This window comes from Chroicocephalus ridibundus, chromosome 9 (genome assembly GCF_963924245.1).
Source record: "Chroicocephalus ridibundus chromosome 9, bChrRid1.1, whole genome shotgun sequence".
Taxonomy (NCBI): Eukaryota; Metazoa; Chordata; class Aves; order Charadriiformes; family Laridae; genus Chroicocephalus; species Chroicocephalus ridibundus.
In genome coordinates this window covers 43,262,245-43,283,277 of record NC_086292.1, presented here as the reverse complement: position 1 = coordinate 43,283,277, position 21,033 = coordinate 43,262,245, and the positions used below count along the sequence as shown (strand labels likewise).

Below are 21,033 nucleotides of genomic sequence, written 5' to 3'. Positions count from 1 at the left end.
TTCTGGGAACAGAAACATCACCAGCAATTTCATCCCCCTGGATAATTCGCCTAGAACTTGCCTGTGCTTTGATCCAGAAGCTGCTTCAAGGACACCAGAAATCCCTTCTCCCATCCCCTTTCCCCCCCCCACAGCACACCCCCGTTGTGCTGCTGTTAGATGCAGCTCAATAATCTCGGTAGGCACGGTGAGGACATCCTGGTGGCTCTGGATGTCCCCCTGGCAGAGCGCTGACATCCCCCCCTGAGATGGGCAAATAAGCCCAGCCTTCCCCTTTCCTTCACTGGCAAAGAAGGTTACGAGGTCTCCCCATTTAATTGTCACGGCATTTTATGGTCTTGCCCCCCCCTTTTCATCAACAAAAATAAACAAAAAAAAATAAAAAGCCTGCACATTTCTTTCATTTCTTGTATTTTTATTTAAAAAGAAGGTTTGCTAACAGCAATCGGTGCCGTGGCCCAGGCCCCTCAATACAACAGTTGGCTTTAGCAGTCCCTGCGGCTTCATCCCTGCTCCATCCCTCCTCCGCGCCGGGGACAGAGCAGGGAATTATCCGGCTTTAACAACCGCTCCTGAATCGCGGGAAGCTCCTCGGGATCGCAGACTACTTCCATCTTGCAGTTTTACCCCCTGTCTCCTCTATCTCAGGAGACCCCAGCAGCTTCAGCTGCGGTTCACAGCCAGGTTTTAGCTTTACTGTGCAACTAAACCTCAAGTAAAAATAATAACAACAATAAAAAAAAGCGCCAGGTTTAAAAAAAAAAAAAACAAAACAAAACATAAAAGAAATCATTTTCTGGAGATGGAAAGAAATATCCCCTTGGTGGCAGATTAGCCCACATTTATCCACTATAATGTTGCTTATACCTTAATCTTCGGCCTCTTCATCTGACACTAATTAGGAGGCTGGAGGCTCCTAAGGGTACAGTAGCTTCCACGTCCCAAAACATGAAAGCGACTTTTTCCTTTTACCACTTGAAGCGCTCAGTTTTTAAAGAGACAATGTCAAGTATTTCAGCCCCAAACGATATGCTTTTTAACTTAAGCCCGGCAGTAGGAGGAGGCACAAAGGTGGTGGAAGCCCAGCCAGGATGGGTTTCAAAAACACGGCAGCGCACGTCCGAGGCTCACCGGCGTCGCGTTATTTGCTCTCCCACAAATTAAACCCAAAGTGCACTCGCTGAACCCCAGACTCACCTGCGTTCTGGCACTGAGTGCTAATTAGGAGACAAACAGAGTAGGCTACAGAAGCAGAAAATTAAACAGGCTAATCAGATCAATCTAGTTTCTTCCCTCAAAAAACCCAAAACTTAGGAGAAAAGCAAATGTGGTTATAAAAATGTCTTTATATTTTGGGCTCCCTCTAAAAAAAAAAAAAGGAAAAGGATTATTTCTTTGACGCTCATCACTAGCCAAGCATCCCGTCAAGATCCATCTGACATCCTAATTAACTGTTCAGAGTAAGAGCTAATCGGAGCTTGAAAGAAAGGAGAGTGCGGGACTTCGGGAACAGAGCGCTGTATTGTATGCTGGTTCTTTGCGGAGAAAGTAAAAAATAAATTATTTAGACTTGACAAAGTCCCTTGAAGTCCCGCGGTCTTTCCGCTTGGCTGGGTCTCGGGCCTATCGCCGATATTTCAGCGGTTATTTTTGGCAGGGGAGAGAAGGCAGGCTGCTTAGCAGGTGCCATTGGGGAATTAAGAGCTAGATGTACTTATGGTTTTCACGAGCCCTGCCAGATGTTGAGTGTCTTCCACTGTGGCACAGTAAGACACTTCTTACTAACGGTGCCGGTTTGCGGCAGCAAACCTCCTTCCTACCACTTTCGAAATTGCTCCTTAGGAAAGGAAGAGAAAAAATACATGTTCAGCATCCTCCTCACCGTCTGCCCGGCTCAAGGCCGGTGTGCCTGATCTCTGGAGGCCCTCACATCTCCTCTCCCAGCAAATGCCACCGGGATCAGCTCAGCACAGCTCCCCACCACCCCCTGGAGATCAAGCTGCAGCCCAGGAGGCTTCTCCCTCGCCTCTCCGAAGGCCATGCTCAGCCCGGCGGCCCGTGTTTCGGATGGATCTGTGCATGACTCTGTCGGGCACCAGTCCCCGCTGGGCAGGAGACGGGTGCTGCTCAGTGCCACGGGCAGTGCCTTGGCTGTGACAGCCGCCAACAAACCTTCCCTGCCCACCCCCTCCCTGCCCCTTCCCCTCCCCGCCACGAGCACGGGGCCAAGAACGTGCCAGCGCCGCCGTCCTTGGCCAAACAAACTAACTACCAACCTTGGACCAGTCACGACAAATGGCTTAACGTTTACCCATCACCTAACATACCCTCAAAAACCAAGGCCACCTTCACCACCGTTCGGGCGTAGGTCGAACGCCATTCCGAGCCCAGCAAGCCCACGGCAAGGGGTCTTGTCCAGGCCAGCCACCCCAGATGCTCCCGCATCTCTCCTGCCCCTTCCTTGGTGAACACCAAACAGTTATAATACTCAGGTCAATATATATAGGTACCACGTGTATATATTTGTGTCGCTGTTCTGCGCATTAACAAAGACAACCAGCCCCACCAGGCACCACTCGTCCTTTCCGCCCCCTCCCCTTCCTCCCGTGGCTGTGCAGGAACGCGGCCGGGGACCACTCTACGTGGCCCCATCGCACTCCCCCACAGTCAGCTTCAAGGCTCCCTGCTGGTGCAGCGTCTTTAAGGCTTTGAACTCCAAGGGCATGGTGTGCGGGCTGGCCTGCGAGGTGTAGCCGTACTTCAGGCTGTCGTAGTAGTGGTACTTGACCGGGTTCTGGTTCTGGTCCAGGGGAAAGGGCCAGAAGCCGTAGAGATAGATCTGGTTGCAGAATCGAGTGGCTAAGGTGTACATGAGGAGGCCGGTGGTGGGTCGCTTGATGTGCACCTTGTTCGTTAGCCAGTACCTGCAACGGGAGAGTAGAGGAAAGCACGTTATTCCCCCTGCACACGAAGCTCGTGTCTTGCCCATTTTTTCTCTCTCTAGCCCCTGACTGAGATATATTGGTGATTCAAAGTGAGAGGTTTCTGACTAGCAGAAGAGTTCTCCATGCCAAGAAAAAGCCTCTCTAGGGACTGCTTCATGAATAAGCATCCTCCTGCTCTCTGTCTGGTGGTTATATCACACTTGTTGCTATGGCATTGAAGCATCTCAGGCCTCGGCAATCCTTTATGAAAAACAAATTGCTTGCAACGGTGGCCTTCAGTACTTCAGCCTACAATTATCTTCCAATCAACCTAGGAGATCAATACCATAGTCCAAACCATCCACATGTCAAGTAGACTCCAGCAACCCCTCGAAGCAGACACACTCTCACACATAAGCTGATGATTTTCATTGATGAATGAAGATTTTTACGCTGGACGGTAAACACAACGGGGCTGTAAAAATGTTTGCTTTGGAATAAAGGGTCACCAGGCTGCAAGAGCTAAACCACACTGCCGTGCTCCTGTTACACCCAGCAATTGCTACCGTGATCCTGGACCAAAATACACCACCACACTCCGCAACATCAGGCCACGAGACAGACAATATGGCGTATTGCAATATATACTATGCGATACGCAGGTCAGCTGTGCTTGCTGCTGAAAAGTGCATTAGTTTTCACGAGGGATGGCAAAAAAAACAGGGGAAGAAGGCACCCTGTAGGGATGCATGAGCAGAAACGGTATCAGCAGTCGTGTTTTGGGCTGCCGATAAAAGTTATGGCAGCATCAACATCCCGTAAGAAGACCTTTCGAGCGGCCAGTGTTTGTTGCACAGGCAACTTAACTGGTTTCCTCAGCAGAAAAAACACCATCAGAGGAGCAAAATCAGAAAGCAAAAAGGTTTGGGGGAGACAAAAGGTCTGGGGGAGGCAAAAGGTGTGCCCCCTGGGTACACTCCCTCCTCCCCCGGCATGTCTGATGCTGCCCCACAGCAGGCAGGGACGGTGCGGGCAGCGCATCCCACCGTGTCGCAGCCCCTTCAAGCCCTCGGATTATTTTTAATAGATATTTCAAAGGGCCGGGGTTCAGGTGAGCGACCGGCAGGGCTTTGGATAAAAAGCACGAGGAAGCCGAGCACGGCACGCGGCATTTCTGCGCTCTGCCCCCGAGGTTTGGGATCCTGGGTCACACGCGGAGCCACGGGAATTGTCTCGCTCCTCATTTGCGCTTTCCTCCTGGACTCCGAGGGTCTGGTGCTCAGACAGCAGGAACCCGTGGGAGAGCTGAGCCTTAATCCTGCAAATTAGCTTTTCACGAAAGCCATTAAAATTTAGCAGCCAAGGCACACGGCGTACTCGTTTGTTCTCAGCCAGATAAGAGAAAAATTGACTTTTCTGGTGAATCAAATTCTGGAAGCAGAGTGCCCGCCTCGGCGTGTGCAGGAAGGGCACGGCAGGGTTTATTGGGGTCCCACACCCCGGGGGTGTCCCAGCGCCTGCAGCTTTAGCAGAGGATGAGTACGACACTTTGGGAAGTGGGTCCTCCTTGCCCGACGCATCTTGGCATCCAGCACGAAAAAGGAGCAAGTAACCGGGGCAAAACCAGTATCTCGGAGGCACAGCACGAGCATTTTCTGGGCTCGCCCGGCCATACGGGTTGCGCTACGGGGACACGGCAAAGCCCACTGCGGTGCCAAGGCAAACTTCTCCCACAGGTAGCCATAAAACAGCCTCCTTGATGAGTTTGTGGGTAAGCACATTAGACCCCTGGCGTGCGGAGACCAATGGGAGATTATCACCACCACTTAACTCTGTGAATTAGGGTATCCTCATCCAGCAGGGAAGCTACCTGGGAAGAACTGTCAAGCCACATAACCGGCTGGTTTTGGGGGAAGACACAATCAACTGCGTTTGTCCTGCACTTGCTTTAGCTTTAAAACTCTCCTTTTATCAGTTTGCCAGCTGGAGCACAGAAAGATAGTGCTGACCTCCTGGCCTGCCGAAAATATTAACTTTTGGGTTTTGCTGAGAGTCTGTAAAAACTGTAGGAATGTACAACGACCTTGACACCATGATGGAGTGACCCTTGCAGGAGGGCGCAGGACGTTTGTGTGATCACCAACGTTTTAAGCATATTAACGACGGCAAAAATGACCTGGGTCAAACACAGACATGCTCTACAGAAAGCAGACCGTCTTCTGCAACCCAGCCTGAACAAAAAGCCCTACCAAGACCAAGAAGGGTGTGCAACCAGTACCCAAAAGCAGCCCTACCAAAACCAACCTGGTGTGTCCACCACAGGACACGCAGCTAGTGAGCACTCACCCGATAATATTGGGGTAGGGAACAATCACAATTCATATTGGTATAATGAAAATAAAAAACCTGGCTCTTTTATTGAATCATAGAATGGTTCGGGTTGGAAGGGACCTTAAAGATCATCTAGTTCCAACCCTCCTGCCCCGGGCAGGGACACCTCCCACCAGACCAGGCTGCTCAAAGCCCCATCCAGCCTGGCCCTGAACACCTCCAGGGATGGGTTTTACCCCCATTCCCTTTTATTGCAGGCGCAGCACTGGGAAAACGAGAAGTATGATAAACCTCACTCCTACAGCATCATGAATTCTTGCTGCTGGATGCAGCTTTGGGAGGGGGTGATGGACTCCAGGCTGTCCCAGCCCACCCACACAGATGGCATACGTAATATAGAATGCCCAAACCATACCATAGGCCATGCCCCAGGACTTACAATTTGTTTCTGGGAGACTGAAAGTGGGAAATCCTCCAGTGAGGGCTGGGGAATACTGTTTCATGACCGGTTTGTGCTGGGAGTGTGGGAGCTCTGCAGGAAGATCTCCCTCTTATCTCTCCCACCACTGGCCAACTGAGACAGCAGCCACATTCCTGGTGCAGGAGAGAACAGCTGGGGATGGAAATAAAACCTAATTAATTCTGTAAATCCAAATGAGGTTGTCTGGGCGCACATGGGATGCTGTGTCAACAGCGCACCTTTAATATGTGAGGTCCGGGATTTTAATTAGGAGGAAAGATAATCTTGAAGCAGGCAGTAATTATTTTTCAAATTGGCTACACCAATCACCATAACTATTAACTGCAACATTTTATGGAAAGAGACAGCAATTAAAAGAGAAGAGCAAACAGCAGTCCTGAAACCCAATACCTCCTTTCTCAGAGCCGTTCTCACGGCATAGACCTCCTTCAAAAGCTGGTGCTGCGTCGTTTCTGTAAATGAACCCTCAGGGGTGTAAGGAGCTCCAGAGACGGGCTGGTAACTGAGCGGGATGCAGCTATGAACAGGAACTGTGATTCCGTCAGGCAAAATTCGCCTGAGACAGCTCTTATTTCGGATCATGATGGTGACAGATGGGAAATGCCATCGGATCTTCAAGGCCACCTTTCGTAAGGACGCAGTCCAGACACAAGCCCTATTTGAACTAACACTTGATGGTAGCCAAGGGCAGAGGCTTCAAGAAGAGTGGCTCAGAGAGTCTCACCCTAGCTGGTGGGGGGTTCTGCTTGCTCCTCAGCAACACCAATTTCCCAAAAGGTTTCCAAGAAATTTAAGCAGCCGCCCGAGCAGCATCGCATAGCACTGCTGCCGGCTGCCTGACCATCAGCGTATCATAGAATCATAGAATGTGTTGGTTGGAAGGGACCTCTAAAGGTCATCTAGTCCAACCCCCCTGCAGTCAGCAGGGACATCTTCAACTAGATCAGATCACTCAGAGCCTCATCAGGCCTGGCCTTGAGTGTCTCCAGGGATGGGGCCTCCACCACCTCTCCAGGCAACCTGGGCCAGTGTCTCACCACCCTCATTGTAAAGAACTTCTTCCTAATGTCTGATCTAAACCTGCCCTGCTCTAGTTTAAAGCCATTGCCCCTCGTCTTATGCCTCCTGCACTGCAGCCACAGGGGAAGCGACCACTATATTTGGACCTTCAAGCCCGGTGGGAATCCTTCAGGACATCAAATGCTCTGAAACTGCCCGTAGGGAAGCCGCAGCTCCCGCCCGAGCTGGGGAAGGTGGCAGCCTCCCCACTGCACATCTGGAGCGGGCACCCGCCCCGCTGCCAGCGCTCATCCTCCCCCAGCATCACCCAATTCGGGGAGCAGAGCCTGGCCTTGATTTGGGATGCCCTGGCAGTGCCCTGCAGGCAGTGTTCGAGGAGGGCTAGCGAGGGCAGGGTCCTGCTCTCTGCTTCCCCATCGCCTCCTGGTATGTCCAAGAAAACCCTAAGGTAACTTGTACCCTCCAGGCAAGGGTTAACCCGCAGGATAAACTGAACAGAAAATCCATCGCCCTGATGAAATGAATAAAAGAAACCCAGGTCAATGAAGAAATCAAGTTTCAGCAGCATCAGCCGCATTACCTAGTGATATACATCAGAATAGCTGAAATAATGCAATTTCAGAGCCTTTTAAAAGAGCTTATTCATAAAAGTGTGATACAAACACAAGCTGTTGTGGAGGTGCTAGTCCTTGACTGTCAGAAGCATACTATCAGTCTGCCACACACATCCTGCTCCCATTAACACTCATGAAAAACCAGCTACGGATAACGAGAGCGAGTGCCCTGCCGGTGCTCATGCTCACCTTGGTGCAGGTGAGGACAGGACCCGCCGGCGCCGGCAGGGCACAGATCATATCCCGGCTGCTGGGTGGATGGAGATGAAGTGCTGGAGCCAATGCTATCCCCCATCCAGCTTCTCCCAGCCCTTTTCTGTCCAGCTATCCAGTCTCCTCTGTCACCCCCACCAAAACACCTGAGAGCCACGTACGGTGATGAGATCTGTGCTGGAGGCGTTGGAACGGGCAGGTCCCCATCCAGATTCATGCTGTTGCAGACTCCAAAAGATGGATCTGGAGGCAGAGTTGGGCTTTATCCCATTGATGGGCAAAGCCCAAACACCAAGTCGAGCCTCTCTAACCAGACTGGATCTGTACCCTGTGGCTCGGGTCTGGTTTTAGTGACTTGGTGCAAGCAAATCAACACTGAGTCATGGATAAATAACTCACTCTCTCCTCCAGATCTTCAGCTCTGCAGTGCCCTTTCAAACACACGTGGTACTCAACACCCACAAGTGAAACCATTTCCAAACAGAGAGAAGAGCAAGACAGTAATTGGGAAGCAGATTAACCTATTTCTTTACCCTCTCCCTTCCTATGCCTTTCCCCTCTTTTTGACAAAGAAAAGACTAAATCTTCTTCCCGATTAACCGGAACAAATTAACTGTCTCAGGGTCTCAGTGCAGCCACACCACAGCTCAGATACAACGTGCCTCATTTGCTCAAGTGCAGAGGGGCGAGAGTAATTGCTCGCACAAGGATTTATTTGTGGGATATCCACTGATCTCACCCACCCATAGTCCCCCACATCCTACCCCAGTCACACAATTGGGAATGGCTATATTTTTCCCCACCCCCTACAGACTTTGGTCATATTCACCCCTCACCCGAGCACGGGACCACTGTTCTTAAACCGTCTGTGGGACCAGAGGAAGGGCTTTAAGGCACGAGTCCTTGGGGGCAGATATTTCAGAGGAGCCCCTGTGAGCTGAAGGATCATGTGGGAAGAAGCATGAAAGAGCCTGTTTAGAAACCCCACAACTGGGTGACACTGGCTACTCCACAGCAGAGCCCATCTTGAGACAGAGAGCGAGAAAAGGTGGGCTGAGAGGGCTGTGAAAAGCAAAAGCGGCATCTTGCATTTGACATGTTAGAGAAAAGGGGAGCCCATGGAGGGAAGCGAAAGAGCAGGGTGACACAATCGAAGCGACAGGTTAGGAGAATAACCCGCACACGTGTGTCCTGCGCGGCTACAGGCAAGGCGAAATTGCCGGAAAGGATGCGGACACAAGGCGAGGAGGGACCAGGGGAGGGCTTCCACCATGGCTGATGGATGGCAAAGGCAGCAGCTGAGCAGCATTGCTCTGAAAAATCAGCAGAGGCTTTAGACGTTGTTTGGGTGTGAGGAGCCAGGGAGACCTCTGAGGCAAAGATGAATCCACCTTATCCCCCACCAGGCTGCACTTCTGAGGACACGTGGCAGAGCTGCTCTACACAGCTACGGACCCTGAGCAAGGGGACTGCTGCCATGAAGGGCGCACGCGAACCATCTTGGCCATCTGGATGTTAAACCTAACGGGAGACCTAGCAAAGGAGCTGGAAGAGATATTGATTTTTTTTTTCTTCTTTCAAGAAGCTCTTAACAAAATCTTAAGGGATTAGAATTGGTTACTGCCAAGAGACCCTCGTGATGGACACAGTAGAAATGCTAGACTAGATTATACAAGGCAAACTGAAACGTGTCCATGAATTCTCCGCAAGGAGCGATAGTCAAACCTCCAGACACAATTATTTTCCCTTGCTTCCTGCATTTCATGTTATTTCTCTGACAAAAGCTGCTTGGCAATAGGGATTACAAGGCTTTCTGGAGACACTAACAGATGACTTATAAGGGGTTTGCTTGCTTCGCAGCCAGGAGACGAGCACGGCGCTCGCCAGATGAATTGCTCAGGAGACATTTTATAGAACCACTCCGAAGTGAGTCACGCAACCCCGAAACGCACGCCACCGTCCCCATCCCCGCGAGCTGGCTCCCCGCCACGGCACAGCTTTCCTCCTCAGCCTTCGGTAGCGACTCGGCTTCCTTCTGAGCTCCTCCATCGAAATGCTGATGGCTCTCTCCCCTCCTGGCGTGAAGATGAGGAGTTTAACCGTGTGAGAACAGCCTCCGTCCTATTGCACAGATTATCCAGAATCATCAACACAAAAAGCTATCAGCAAACATTTAAGGCACCCTCACAGCTAGGAAGGTGATGTCTCAAATGATGCTGTTAAGGACAACAAAACCAAATGCTTTTTACTTATCTCAGCAACACACACTCTACAAATGCCCCAAATGCACTGAAAATTATAGGAAAAAATGCTCAATTGCCACTGAAATGCATTCTGGTCTGGGGGAAAGCAGAGCAGGGCAATAAATACTGTGGTTCAAGGAGGAGTCAAGAACTCACAGATGTATTTTCACTGGAAGTGAAGGAAGAAGAGAAAAGGCAAAGCTTTTGTAGCTGAATTGAAGTTGGCTGAGATAACATTAGTCTTTGTAGGAAGTGCTATTCCTTGAAAAAAAAAAATAATAAAAGAACATCTTAGCTGAAAGACTCCCCCCATTTCTTTGTGATTTCCAAATCAACTTAGGATAGGTTATAAAGGGGAGCTTTATCCAGAAAAGACGACAGGACATCTCTGCAACTGCAGCCCACCGTAGCACAGAGGGATGTTCTGTGGGGCTTTGTGGATTATCGATTCTCTGCCGCACACCACAAAATTTATTTGTTTCACAAATCTCAGATCTGTCAAAGAAAACTGTCATGCTCCAAACCCGCATGTTCCTCAGAGAGAGCTGGAGAGATGGAGGAAGTCGTTGGTGACCGTGTCCCTGTAACAGCAAGGAGCTCAAAAGCAAAAATATATGATGATCTGAGGAATTCGAGAGCATCACTGCAGAGGAATAACTAAATTCCTAGCGATTCCGGTCAGTTTGACCTGAGGTGAGATTCCTTCTTCATCCCAAACTGCATCATATCATTTACCCTGAGCAGATGGCAAAGACAACCCTATAGGTAGCTGAGAGACTTCCTATATAGCACCAAGAGCATCAGCACACCTCCCTGCTCAGCAGTGGCTGGTTCATTCAATACTGCCTGAATCACTCTTGAATCCATCCAAGTCCAAACCTGAGGAGGCCGCACCGAGGCAGGGGTTAACGTTGACTCCAGCCTTCCCCCAGAGCAGCACAGCCCTTTGCCCCCCAGTCCTGGGTGGTCCCTCTGTACAGCTCCTTGCCCAGGCCACTGGGTAGGTGTTGACGTGCTCCCACCAGTTCTAGCCAGCTGAGGGGCCTGCAGTCTTAATTATATTAATCGTTAATTAGCAGGCATCCTTGTTTTCCTGCTGATAAGTGTGAGAGCAGGAGGGCAGGTCAGGCAACAGCTCCCTGGCTTAGAGGGCAACCCCTGATGAGGATTAGCGCTGGCTTCTGTGGTGATAATTGAATTAGTGCTGCCTTAGCGCAGCCATGACCCACCTTTCTCCATCGCCCCACAGCACGGTGACCAGCCCAAAGGACAGGACTGGGGGCTCGGCTGTAGCTCAGAGCGGGCACTTAGAGCTTGTCGTCAGCATCAGCCAGCATCCGACCACGTGCTGGTACCACATCCGTCCCAACCAACCCATCCCATACAGTAGCCACCAACGCTGGCTACTTCAGCCGCTTGCTGGGGTGACTGGTCACATCCCTCTGAGCCTCAGCAGGTTTTCAGAAGCCCCAACCCACAATCCTCGCGCAGGAACCTATTAAAACCGACGGGAACACTAACACGTGCAAAAGGAAGACACCACTCCAAGCCATGGGAGAAAGGGTGAGAGACGGTGCTGAGCCCCCGGGCTTGTCCCCAGACCCCCGCATCCCCTCCGGCCAGGCAGGACCTGCCAGCCATGGGTGGTGGCTCCAACGCTGCTCTGTGGGAGACGCACAGGGACTACCAGCGTGCCAGCCAGCCCGCCTGGACCGCAGGGCTGCAGCGCAGGAGGGCCAGGAAGGTGCCGCGAGTCGGAAGATAAGCTCAGCAGCAGAGCTTATCGAGGCATCCTCCTCCTCTCCCGCGGGAAAGCGATGCCCAGCCTTTGCCAATCCCTCCACAAAGCTTCCTGCGGGAAGTTTCTGGCACCAGGAATGGTTGCCAGCGCAGGATTAGCAGCCTGTTGATTTAAAGGGCTTATTACAGGAGCTTAATTCTATTTTGACAGATGAAAGTAAGTCAATTACAGCTAGAAATAGCTCAGAATTTGGGTTGTGGTGTTGATTTTTTTTTTTTTTCTTGCTCTCCTCCCTTTCTGTGAGTTGTGGTATCATTTCCTTCCCTTTCTTTACCTCGAAATTTTCTGTAAGATGCCTCTCTGGCCCAGGGAAGCCTCAAACGCAGGCATTTGGGGCAGACATAGCTCTTTTTGCCTGTTATTGCCGCCTGTGATGCACCGCGGCACCAGAGCCTCCACTCCTCCCAGCCTGCCTGGGCCTCCTGCAGAGATGCCCTTCACACCCCTCTCCCTGCAGCAGCCCTTAGGCTTGGCTCCTGCAGGAAACGACCCCAAAATCTGTTCCGTGCCCATCCCCTGCTCTGACACATAACCCAGGCTGGGACAGAGCAACACCCAGCACGGGCCAACTGACCGGAGGAGCCCAGGCTCAGAGGTGGGTCGGGGAAGAAGTGCTCAAAGCGATCAAGAAACACTAATGCTGAGGCTCAGAGGTGGGAGCACCAGCTGCACGAGTGAATTCCCATCCCAGGAGAGCAACAGGGTCTAGTCAGGAGCGGAGAGGACAACTACTGCCACTAAGCCATCTCCAGCATAAAGCACCGCCTGCCTACACTCCCGAAATGCCTAACGAATCGTGACCCTCCTCAGAGAAATAAAGCAAGAGCCTACCCTATTACCAAGCCATTTACATAGAAGTCTCACCCCTGGAGCTCTCTTTCTTTTCCAGCCTTACCATTCCCACCACACACGTGTCTCCCACACACCTGGCTGCAGTCAGAAAGCAGGTGGGTGTCAGGAGGATGGGGCCGGGCTCTTCTCAGTGGTGCCCGGGGACAGGACAAGAGGTAACGGGCAAAAACTCGACCATAGGAAGTTCCATCTCAACATGAGGAGGAACTTCTTTCCTTTGAGGGTGGCAGAGCACTGGAACAGGCTGCCCAGAGAGGTGGGGGAGTCTCCGTCTCTGGAGACATTCCAAAGCCACCTGGACGCGTTCCTGTGCAACCTGCTCTGGGTGACCCTGCTCTGGCAGCGGGTTGGACGAGATGATCTCCAGAGGTCCCTTCCAACCCCTGCCATTCTGTGATTCTGCGATTCCCTCCCAGTAAATCTGTTCACTTCCACCTGGCCCTACTTATCTGACCAGCAGGACCAGATCGTGTCAGTCCCCTCCCCGGGCTGGTCATTTAAGATGAGCAGTGCAATTAGCACCATTACAGGAGCATGAACAGCAGCCCTGCTGAGCCCGTCCAGGCTGCCATGAGCAACCTGACCTGAGGAGCTGTGCGAGACTTGCACGTCACTTCAGCACAAAGTCACAAACCTTGTCACTAGCTCCACAAGCCACAACACACATACACATTCCTCCAAGAAGAGCCCTAATTGTAGGTCGGGGAGTTATCGTGGTGACATCCAGACTTACAGCCAGCAAAGCACTGGAAGACTTAGGCTCGCTCTATCGCATGGCTAAAAGACCTCACGCTCAATACTGGGGAGACCCTGCCTGCGAGGTGGTCTCCAGTTCTCATCTAGGGACCAGCCACTGCCCATGGAGTCCTCCTCACGGTCTACAGAAAGAAACAGCTTGCGCCGTTTGCCTCCAGCCCAAACCCACTGATGGCTCTCCAGCTCAGGAGGCTCATGAAATCCCATCTCCAAGCACACCAGAAATGCTCTCACCCTCGGACAGCGTGCAGCAGGCGCAGCGAGGGGTAGGCAGTCCTGACATTGATGCGATGCTTCAGGATGAGCTCATTCACCCACTCCACTCGCTCCTTGCCCCCCTTGGCCATGAACGCCGGGATCCAGAGGATGCTGCCATTGAGGCTGTGGAGGCGTTGCAGCAGCTTCTCCCTCCAAGTCTCATTCACCAGGTCCTCAAAGGCCCGTTGGATGACCGAGGGGTTCATAGTCACCAGGTCCGTCTTCATGCCCACGTCCTGTGAGTACTCCTGGACAGGGGCCAGATTGCACCTGCGAGGGGAAACATCAAATACCCCTTTATAATGGACGCGAGAGAGGGCCGTGACAAATATGATGGGTGTTTGATGCCAAAAGCCAGGGCCAGTGACAGATGTGCCCATTCGCCTTCACTTTTGGGAGGAGGAGGAGGGAGAATGAGTCTCTGTACTAAATTAGAGAGGCTCTGACCTGCTAACGATGAGCCGTCCTAATATCGGGCGATCATTCCTCAACACGCCGCCATGTGCATGCGTATTCCTCTGGGGCAATGCTAATAACAGACATATCTTTGGTGTCTGGTGGGTGGGTTTGTACGGATCGGTATCTCTTCTGGTGCGCTTCAAAAATAACACGTAGCAACAAACCTCCCGTCTTTGCTGCCACAGCAGATTTTAAATGAAACGGCCTTTCCCACGCAAGGAAAGCACTCGCCTCTCAATTCCAGCCTTGCCGGGGTAATATTATCCCAAGTCCCTTTTCTCCTCCTGGTGAGTCTCAGCTAACAGCAGACCGGGTGGCACCGGCAGTGATAATGACACCAGCAGGAGGTGGACGCCAGGACATGGCCTCCACAGGGTTTGCCTGTCTGGAGGCTGTGACCTTCAAAAAAATATCTCTTTCTGTAGTATTACTGATGCCTCCTCCTAGGCTGCGCACGTGGATACGGGCACATGTGCTCCCCTGGGAGCTCCCGTGCCACGAGCTCCCGTGTCATGCCAGGGCTGAGGGATAAACTGCCAACAAATCACCCTCGTTATACGGTGGTTTCCTGGAGGTCCTTGAGGGGGGATCCATGGCCATTAAGGCGTGGCCATGTCATGTACATGGCGCTGGGTAAATGTCACCGGGGACCTGCTCACGGGGGGATGCAGAGAGATGTTCCTCCCGCTTGGTGAAAACCAGAGGGTACCCACATGTTAGCACACTGTGTGATCTCCTGTGGTGCTTTACAGTGAAGTTACAGTATTTAACGAGCAGGAGTTACATCCTAACCATCTGCCTCGATAATCAGCCATTACTACTGTTTTCCTTACTTTACGGATGGGGAAACTAAGGGAATGGCTGGAAAGAAAATCCAGCTACTGGCACGCGGGGCCCTTGTGATCCACTCACTGCAGGAATAGAATCACTGCAAATACACATTGGATCTGAAGGGCTGAACCGTATCCTGGACACAGAGCCCATGGCTGATGACTGCCAGCCCCACCGAAAAGGCTGCCTGGATGGAGCAAACCTTCCCCAGGAAGATGCAGGTTCAAGTGGTGGCTTGGTGGCACAGAGAACCTACGGTGGGAAGAGCACGTCCATGTCAGACCTGCACTAGCATACATGGCTGGGGAGAAGTCACTCAAAATCCCAATCCTTACACCCACAAAAAGCTTTTCTCCTGCAACTTTGCTGCCTGACACGAAAGCCCCTCCCTAAACTTTGCCAGAACTGCAATAAGCAATTTTTCCCTTTGCTCCCTCTGGTTAGACTTAAGGATGCAAACGCTAACGCCCTGTCCCCCGCGGACAGGACGGAGTTGCAGGCAGCCAGGCAGGCTTGAGCTGGGGGCAGAGGTGACATTATCCTCGTTCCCACATCCACGCCGGGGACCGCCTCTGTGAGCCGCTGATGGATTGGGCTGTCTGCATAATAGACTCGCCAGAAAGCAAATGTCTGCACACAGATAAATCACCAGCGGACTCCTACAGCCCCTCGGCGCAGAGATGTACTCGGGTGGCGGGGATGGGAGGCAGGCGCGCTCCTCCTCGCCACTTCACGCAGCTTCGGTAGCGAAGTCGGCGTGTGTCCCAGTGGGGGTCGGGATCTGCTGCCGCAGGTCCGTGGGGCAACGCGTCTGTGGGGACATCGGTGCTGGGGACGGAGCGGTCACAGGGGAGCGACAGACCTGGGCGCGCGCACGTGTGGTGCCAGGGCATCGTGCGGCACAGCCGGTGCTCGAGGGCAGAGGCGATGTGGGGAAGAATCGAGCTTGTGCCCATGGGAGAGCCCAGGACAGGGTTTGTTCGCCAGAGGGCATGCATGTGGGAAAAGAGGAGGGAGTGCTTGGGACTGGGCGTGCTGGGGGCTAATGGTGCCCTGGGGGGGGGGATAACGGTGCCCTGGGGGGGTTAACAGCGCACCTTAGAAGACACGGTGCATTTGCAAGAACACTGGAGGAGCACTTGGTGGCGGGTGGAGAGTTTGCAGCAAGGCGTTTGCATCGCTGAAGCCTACGGGGCTGCGAGGCTGCGCTGTACCACGCAACCAGGACTCCAGCCCCTTTCCACCGCCCCGAACCCCCCCTGAGCCCCCACCCCCAGCCCCATCCCGCAGCTGGGCGCAGTCCCCCACCTTATCACGAAGCTGTGCGCGTCGATCTCGGGGCCGCAGCCGCTGCTGAGCAGGACCCCCGAGTTGCCGACGATGGCGCAGGTGGGGAACTGCTTGCCTTTGAGGGGCGAGGTGCGGGGCAGCAGCTCGTACAGGTTCTGCGAGACGTTCATGGTGCTGTCCCTGTCAAAGACATAGTGGATGACGTCCCCCGGCTTCAGCGTCCCCTTCAGCACCGAAATGTCCTTCTCCGCATCCAGGAACTTCAGGATCTGTTTCCTGAGGACAGGAAAGAAAGCAGCCCCATCAGGTGGGGTACAGAGAGAATTTGCGTCATGCCTAAGACAGACTCTTGCCTCCTGCCTGCCCTCGCTCCATGGCTGGTCCCAGCTGACTGATGCTGTCTGAGAACAGCTTACAAATGGATATCTCCATCTTAACGCCTGCTCCTTCACCCATCGCTTCCCGGGGAAGCCCACCATTAGCGGGGGGTCCCTGTATTTACCCCGGCGAGAGGGTCTCCTTCCCCCCGGCACGACCCACCGCCAGGACGCGCTAATCCCCACTTGGCCTGGAAAATGGGGGCTCAAGTGCTCCTCGTTTTGTCGTTGCAAGGCCAGCTGGTTCAGCCGGGAATTCATTTCCAAGCGATCGCTTACAGATATGAAGCCTCGCTCAGCAGGAGATAAGCCTTTTATTTCTTCCTCGACTTCTTTAGATGATATACAGAGGCAATTTGCCAGCTTGCACTGGAGAGGACCAAGTCTGTCTCTTGTCCTATAGGTAATTACCAGTACCTGATCTTCAAAGACAGTGTCTGGTTGTGTCTCCATTTGGATGAGGCTGGTTTAATGTTGTGCTTAATGCTTTCATTACTTCTGTCAACAACAGCTGGAGACGAAGAGTCATTTATTACTACTTCAGCTCTAGAGAAAAGAAAGACAGGGAGAGGGAGAGAGACAGGATCCGTTAGCATCCCAATGGCACTTCTAATCACTGTCTTCGGCTCCGGCTGCTGGAATTCAAACTTCATCAGAAAAGCAAAATTGTAGTTATTAGCGAAACAAGAAGTGAAAGCCTGTTTGTATTCTGCTACACTCAAGCAGACAGGCACAAATCCTTAAATACCTGCTTGCTTACACACACACAGACTTACAGCCAGGCACAGCTCCACAGAAAACACAATCCCGCACACCTAGCCGCAGAAAGGCACGCTCACAAAACCACGAGCAGGCTCCGCAAAGCCGGGCTGGCGGCCGCACACTCGCAGACAAGACACCCCAGAGCTCCTGGGAGCCCCCCAAATTCACCGCGACATCCCCTACAAAGGGCAGCTGAGGTTGCCAACCCGCTGCCTGGTGGCCGCCCGTGAGCCCCCCAAAGTGGAGCCGGCTCAGCTCCTGCAGCGGGTTAAAATCCACGTCAGGGAAGTGCAACCTTCACTCCACCCCAAGGAGAAATTAATTAATTCAGCTGAGGTGCTGGGTGCTGCTTGTGCGACCGGGCGACGAGCATCCCGTTCCGAACAGGGGGAGAGGGTGGCTCGCTGGTAACTTTTCCCCCCGTTAGAAGCGAGCACGAGGATTTCAGCATCCGTCTCGCCTGCTCCAGACCCAGAAATGAGCAGGGGGACGGGCAACAGCCAGATGCTGCGGTTTGGAGACAATCGCTGGGAGACCCCAGCTTTTAATCCCTGCTCTAAGCAGCAAATCATCCCCCAGCACTTCAGTGCCATTTACATCCAATGGCAGGAATTAAGGGAGCCTCTGAATATTTGATTCCAGCCAGCCGCCCTCCAAAGAGAATACCCAAGCATCTCATCAAGAAGCTGTGCGTTGTGTCTGCAAGCCCCGAAAAAAACCTTCACACTTCAGAGCTCTCCGAAAAAACACACAGCCAAAGCACTCGCTATCAGCTAAAGGGAATCTCCCTCTCTGGCGCAAAGGGCTTTTTCCAGCTGGGAAATGGTTTGTAAATAAATACGTTTATAAAAAGCCTGGAAACCCTGAGGAAGGAGAAGAGTGAGAGATGGGGCAGAGCTGGCGGCCCAGGCTCACGGACAACATCCAGCTCCCGGGAGCGCATCTCCAGGCCAGGGAAGGAGCTCCCGAGGACACACCGTGGCTCACGCTACTGTAATGTTTCGGAAAGACAAGGAAATGTGTTTATAAAAGCTGGCTGCCAGTGAGTGTCCTTGCGTGTGTTCGCACAGCGCCTCTCCAGAGGCTGCCAGTCGAGGCTGTTGGATTTGTTTGCTTCTTGCGTTATTCCATATCACCTCGTGTCTTGCAAAGCTCACTTGTAAGGCGTCAAAAATCATAAAGGAAACGGGGTACAGAAATCTTGGGAATAACTATGATTTTTTGGGGGTTTGGCCATTTTCCGTGTTTTAATCAAGTGGTGGCAACATCATCGCAGAATGACATCGCCCTTCCTTTCCCGCGTGGTGTCACTAAGCGTTGCAGCCGCCCCACTTAACGCTGGGCTGACGTGAAATCATTGGAAAAATAACACAGAGAGACACTGAATGAGGCTGCGATGCCATGGAATGACTCTGCAATGGAACGACGTTACTGGAGCGCATTATGATAAAACCGAATGAAGTTCTGATGTCAAAGACAGCGATCTCTCGTCTAATAGCACATAGTAAAACTACGAAAATGGCAACTCTATCACTGACTTATTTTCACAATAAGTAACTCTCTCTCTCTCTCTCTCATTCTCTCAATCACCGTAACTTGCAGATTCTTGGTTATTTGCAAATGATTATTGCACTGAGCTGGGGGAAGGAGGGGGAGAAACGATTAAGAAAATGCAAAGCAGAAGTGAAAAGAAACAGATACATTTGCTAAATAAGAACAGCACTATCCAGCGAAGAGGAGAAGCAGATTAATAGCTGCCTTACAGCAAAAACAAATGAACACAAAATCTAATTTACAAACCTATTAGATTTGCTATGTAAGCTGTTCACAGCTGATCTGATTGTACCTCTGCCTCCAGAACTCCTGCAAGACAAAGGAAATGCATTATTTATAAACCCAGCTCCTCTTTGCCAAGCATTGTTCAACAGTCAAGAGATCCTGCTCTGAAGGGCTCCGAAGGGAGACACTGCTGCACCGTGCGCATCCCACCCCATCCAGAAGGCAGACGTCCCGATGCCTGTGAAGGGCTTTTCACATCCATCGTCATTGCTGCCCTACTGCGACCGTAAAGTCATTCCGGCAACAAAGCTCCTAACCAACCCAATTAATAATACCTGCGTGATCTAACCAGCCATCAAAGACATCTGGTCTCTGCCATCAAAGCAGCATGCAGCCTACAGGTTGCATTAACTACATCTCTCTTTTTTACGAGTCAGGTGTCAGCAGTGCAGAGAGAAGGTCTCCTCCATCTCCAGGTTACCAAGGGACTTTCCCTGTCCCTTCCAGGTCGGGACTGAGCTAAATGATCCGGACAGGATTCCCACCGCCGCTGTCTTCACCTTGGGCTTTCACCTGAGACCACCCAACACCTCCATTTTATCCAGACTGAGCCACCAGCCTCCTGAGTGACTCGTGGAGATCTCATCCTCACAGTGCACCTTCTCCCAGCTCCCAGTGACCCAGGCCGGGACCCAGGCTCCCATTCCAGCCCCCTTTGATCCCATGAGTGCCCTGAAGTCCCTTGTCCCCACCTTTGGTGTAACCCGGCTGAAGCTATGAGGCCAACTCACCACAGTCACTCCCATGCTGGAGCTGAGACCTGAAGTGACAGCCTTGTCACCCCCGTGGCCTGACACCAGTGCACGAGGACGGGTGCAGACCTGCCTGAGCAAGACCTGTGGGAACAGACAGCCGAATTTTCCGGCACCCTTGTGATGCTATAATGAAGAATAGGTGGGACCAAGCCACTTCAGAAACCAATGCCACTCACAGGACCTGTGAATCCTCACTTAAAAATAAATACATACAAGTATTGGTCTGCGCCTAGTTGGCTGCAGAGCCCCTTCTCGCTGTAGCTTGCTGTTTTCAAAGGGGTCACAAAGAACCAGTCGCTCACTTTGCGCTGCGCAGAGAGAGCTGGGCTCCTTGTCAGACACGTGTTAACTGCCACGTGCCCATTGCTCTGTTTTATTGTTTCCACCACACAGATACCCAAATGAACATGAACATAAAGAGAACCAAATTCTTTTCTCGCGGAAATATTGTTACCTGGAAATATATACCTTAATGAAAATGTATCTCAGGAGCACGTATTTCTACCAGTCCTGAAAAAAAAATCCCCAACGCATTAGACATAAATGAAAAAGAAATAGAGTGCGTGACCGCCTGGTGCCATCCAAAAAGATTTTCAGACTCGCGGGATGTGATGTAAACCCCTTCGTTAGGCTGAGCACCGTGTAACATCAAACCTTTGGAAACGCCGCGACGGTTGTCCCTTTCCTCCCTCCTGCCGGTGACCAACTACAGCCAAGTCAGAGCGATTCCTGCTCCGACACTCTCCTCTGTCCTTTGACAAACCTGAGAGTCAGCGAGCTGTTTCATTTTTTGGTTCATCAAGGGAACAGCAGGTCTAGCTTATTCCTAGAGCCTACTGGCATTTAACAAGCCTCCGCTTTAATGGGGTTCACCGCGGGGTGTGGGAGCAGACTGGATTAGTGTGCAAACCACGCGTCCTTTTCAGAGACGCCTCCTCCGAAGGAGCTTTCCAAATGGGATTCACACTCCTTCACACTTGCTGTAAAACAGATAGGGACTGGATTAAGGGCTTAGAAAAAGAAACGCTGCTCCCTGAATAAGTGCTGGTTCACAATCTCTGGGAAAGGAAAAAAAAAAAATATAAAACCGCAGAAATTAGGAAGTAGAGAAGACCTGTTAGCTCCCACCTCATCCATGTTTTGCAGCGATGGCAGGACTGATCCGAAGCATCACAACGTATTATTCAAATGCACTTATCCAGTCTAGCTATACATGCCCCGAGCGAT

General features: G+C 52.0%; 1 protein-coding gene across 2 annotated transcripts in view; it reads right to left on the bottom strand.

Moving 5' to 3' along the window:
- Window positions 1-412: 412 nt before the first annotated feature.
- Window positions 413-21,033, bottom strand: part of ST8SIA2 (ST8 alpha-N-acetyl-neuraminide alpha-2,8-sialyltransferase 2) — a 35,975-nt gene continuing 15,354 nt past the window's right edge. Inside the window, exons 2-6 of one of the 2 annotated variants that reach the window (XM_063347213.1) lie at window positions 19,013-19,075; window positions 16,868-16,996; window positions 16,092-16,349; window positions 13,470-13,763; window positions 413-2,924 (exon numbers count right to left, since the gene is read on the bottom strand). In XM_063347213.1, coding sequence (XP_063203283.1) covers window positions 2,639-2,924; window positions 13,470-13,763; window positions 16,092-16,349; window positions 16,868-16,996; window positions 19,013-19,075 — 1,030 coding nt within the window. In that variant the 3' untranslated portion in view covers window positions 413-2,638. The remainder of the gene's footprint in view (window positions 2,925-13,469; window positions 13,764-16,091; window positions 16,350-16,867; window positions 16,997-19,012; window positions 19,076-21,033) is intronic. The other variant, XM_063347214.1, reaches the window with a different exon arrangement.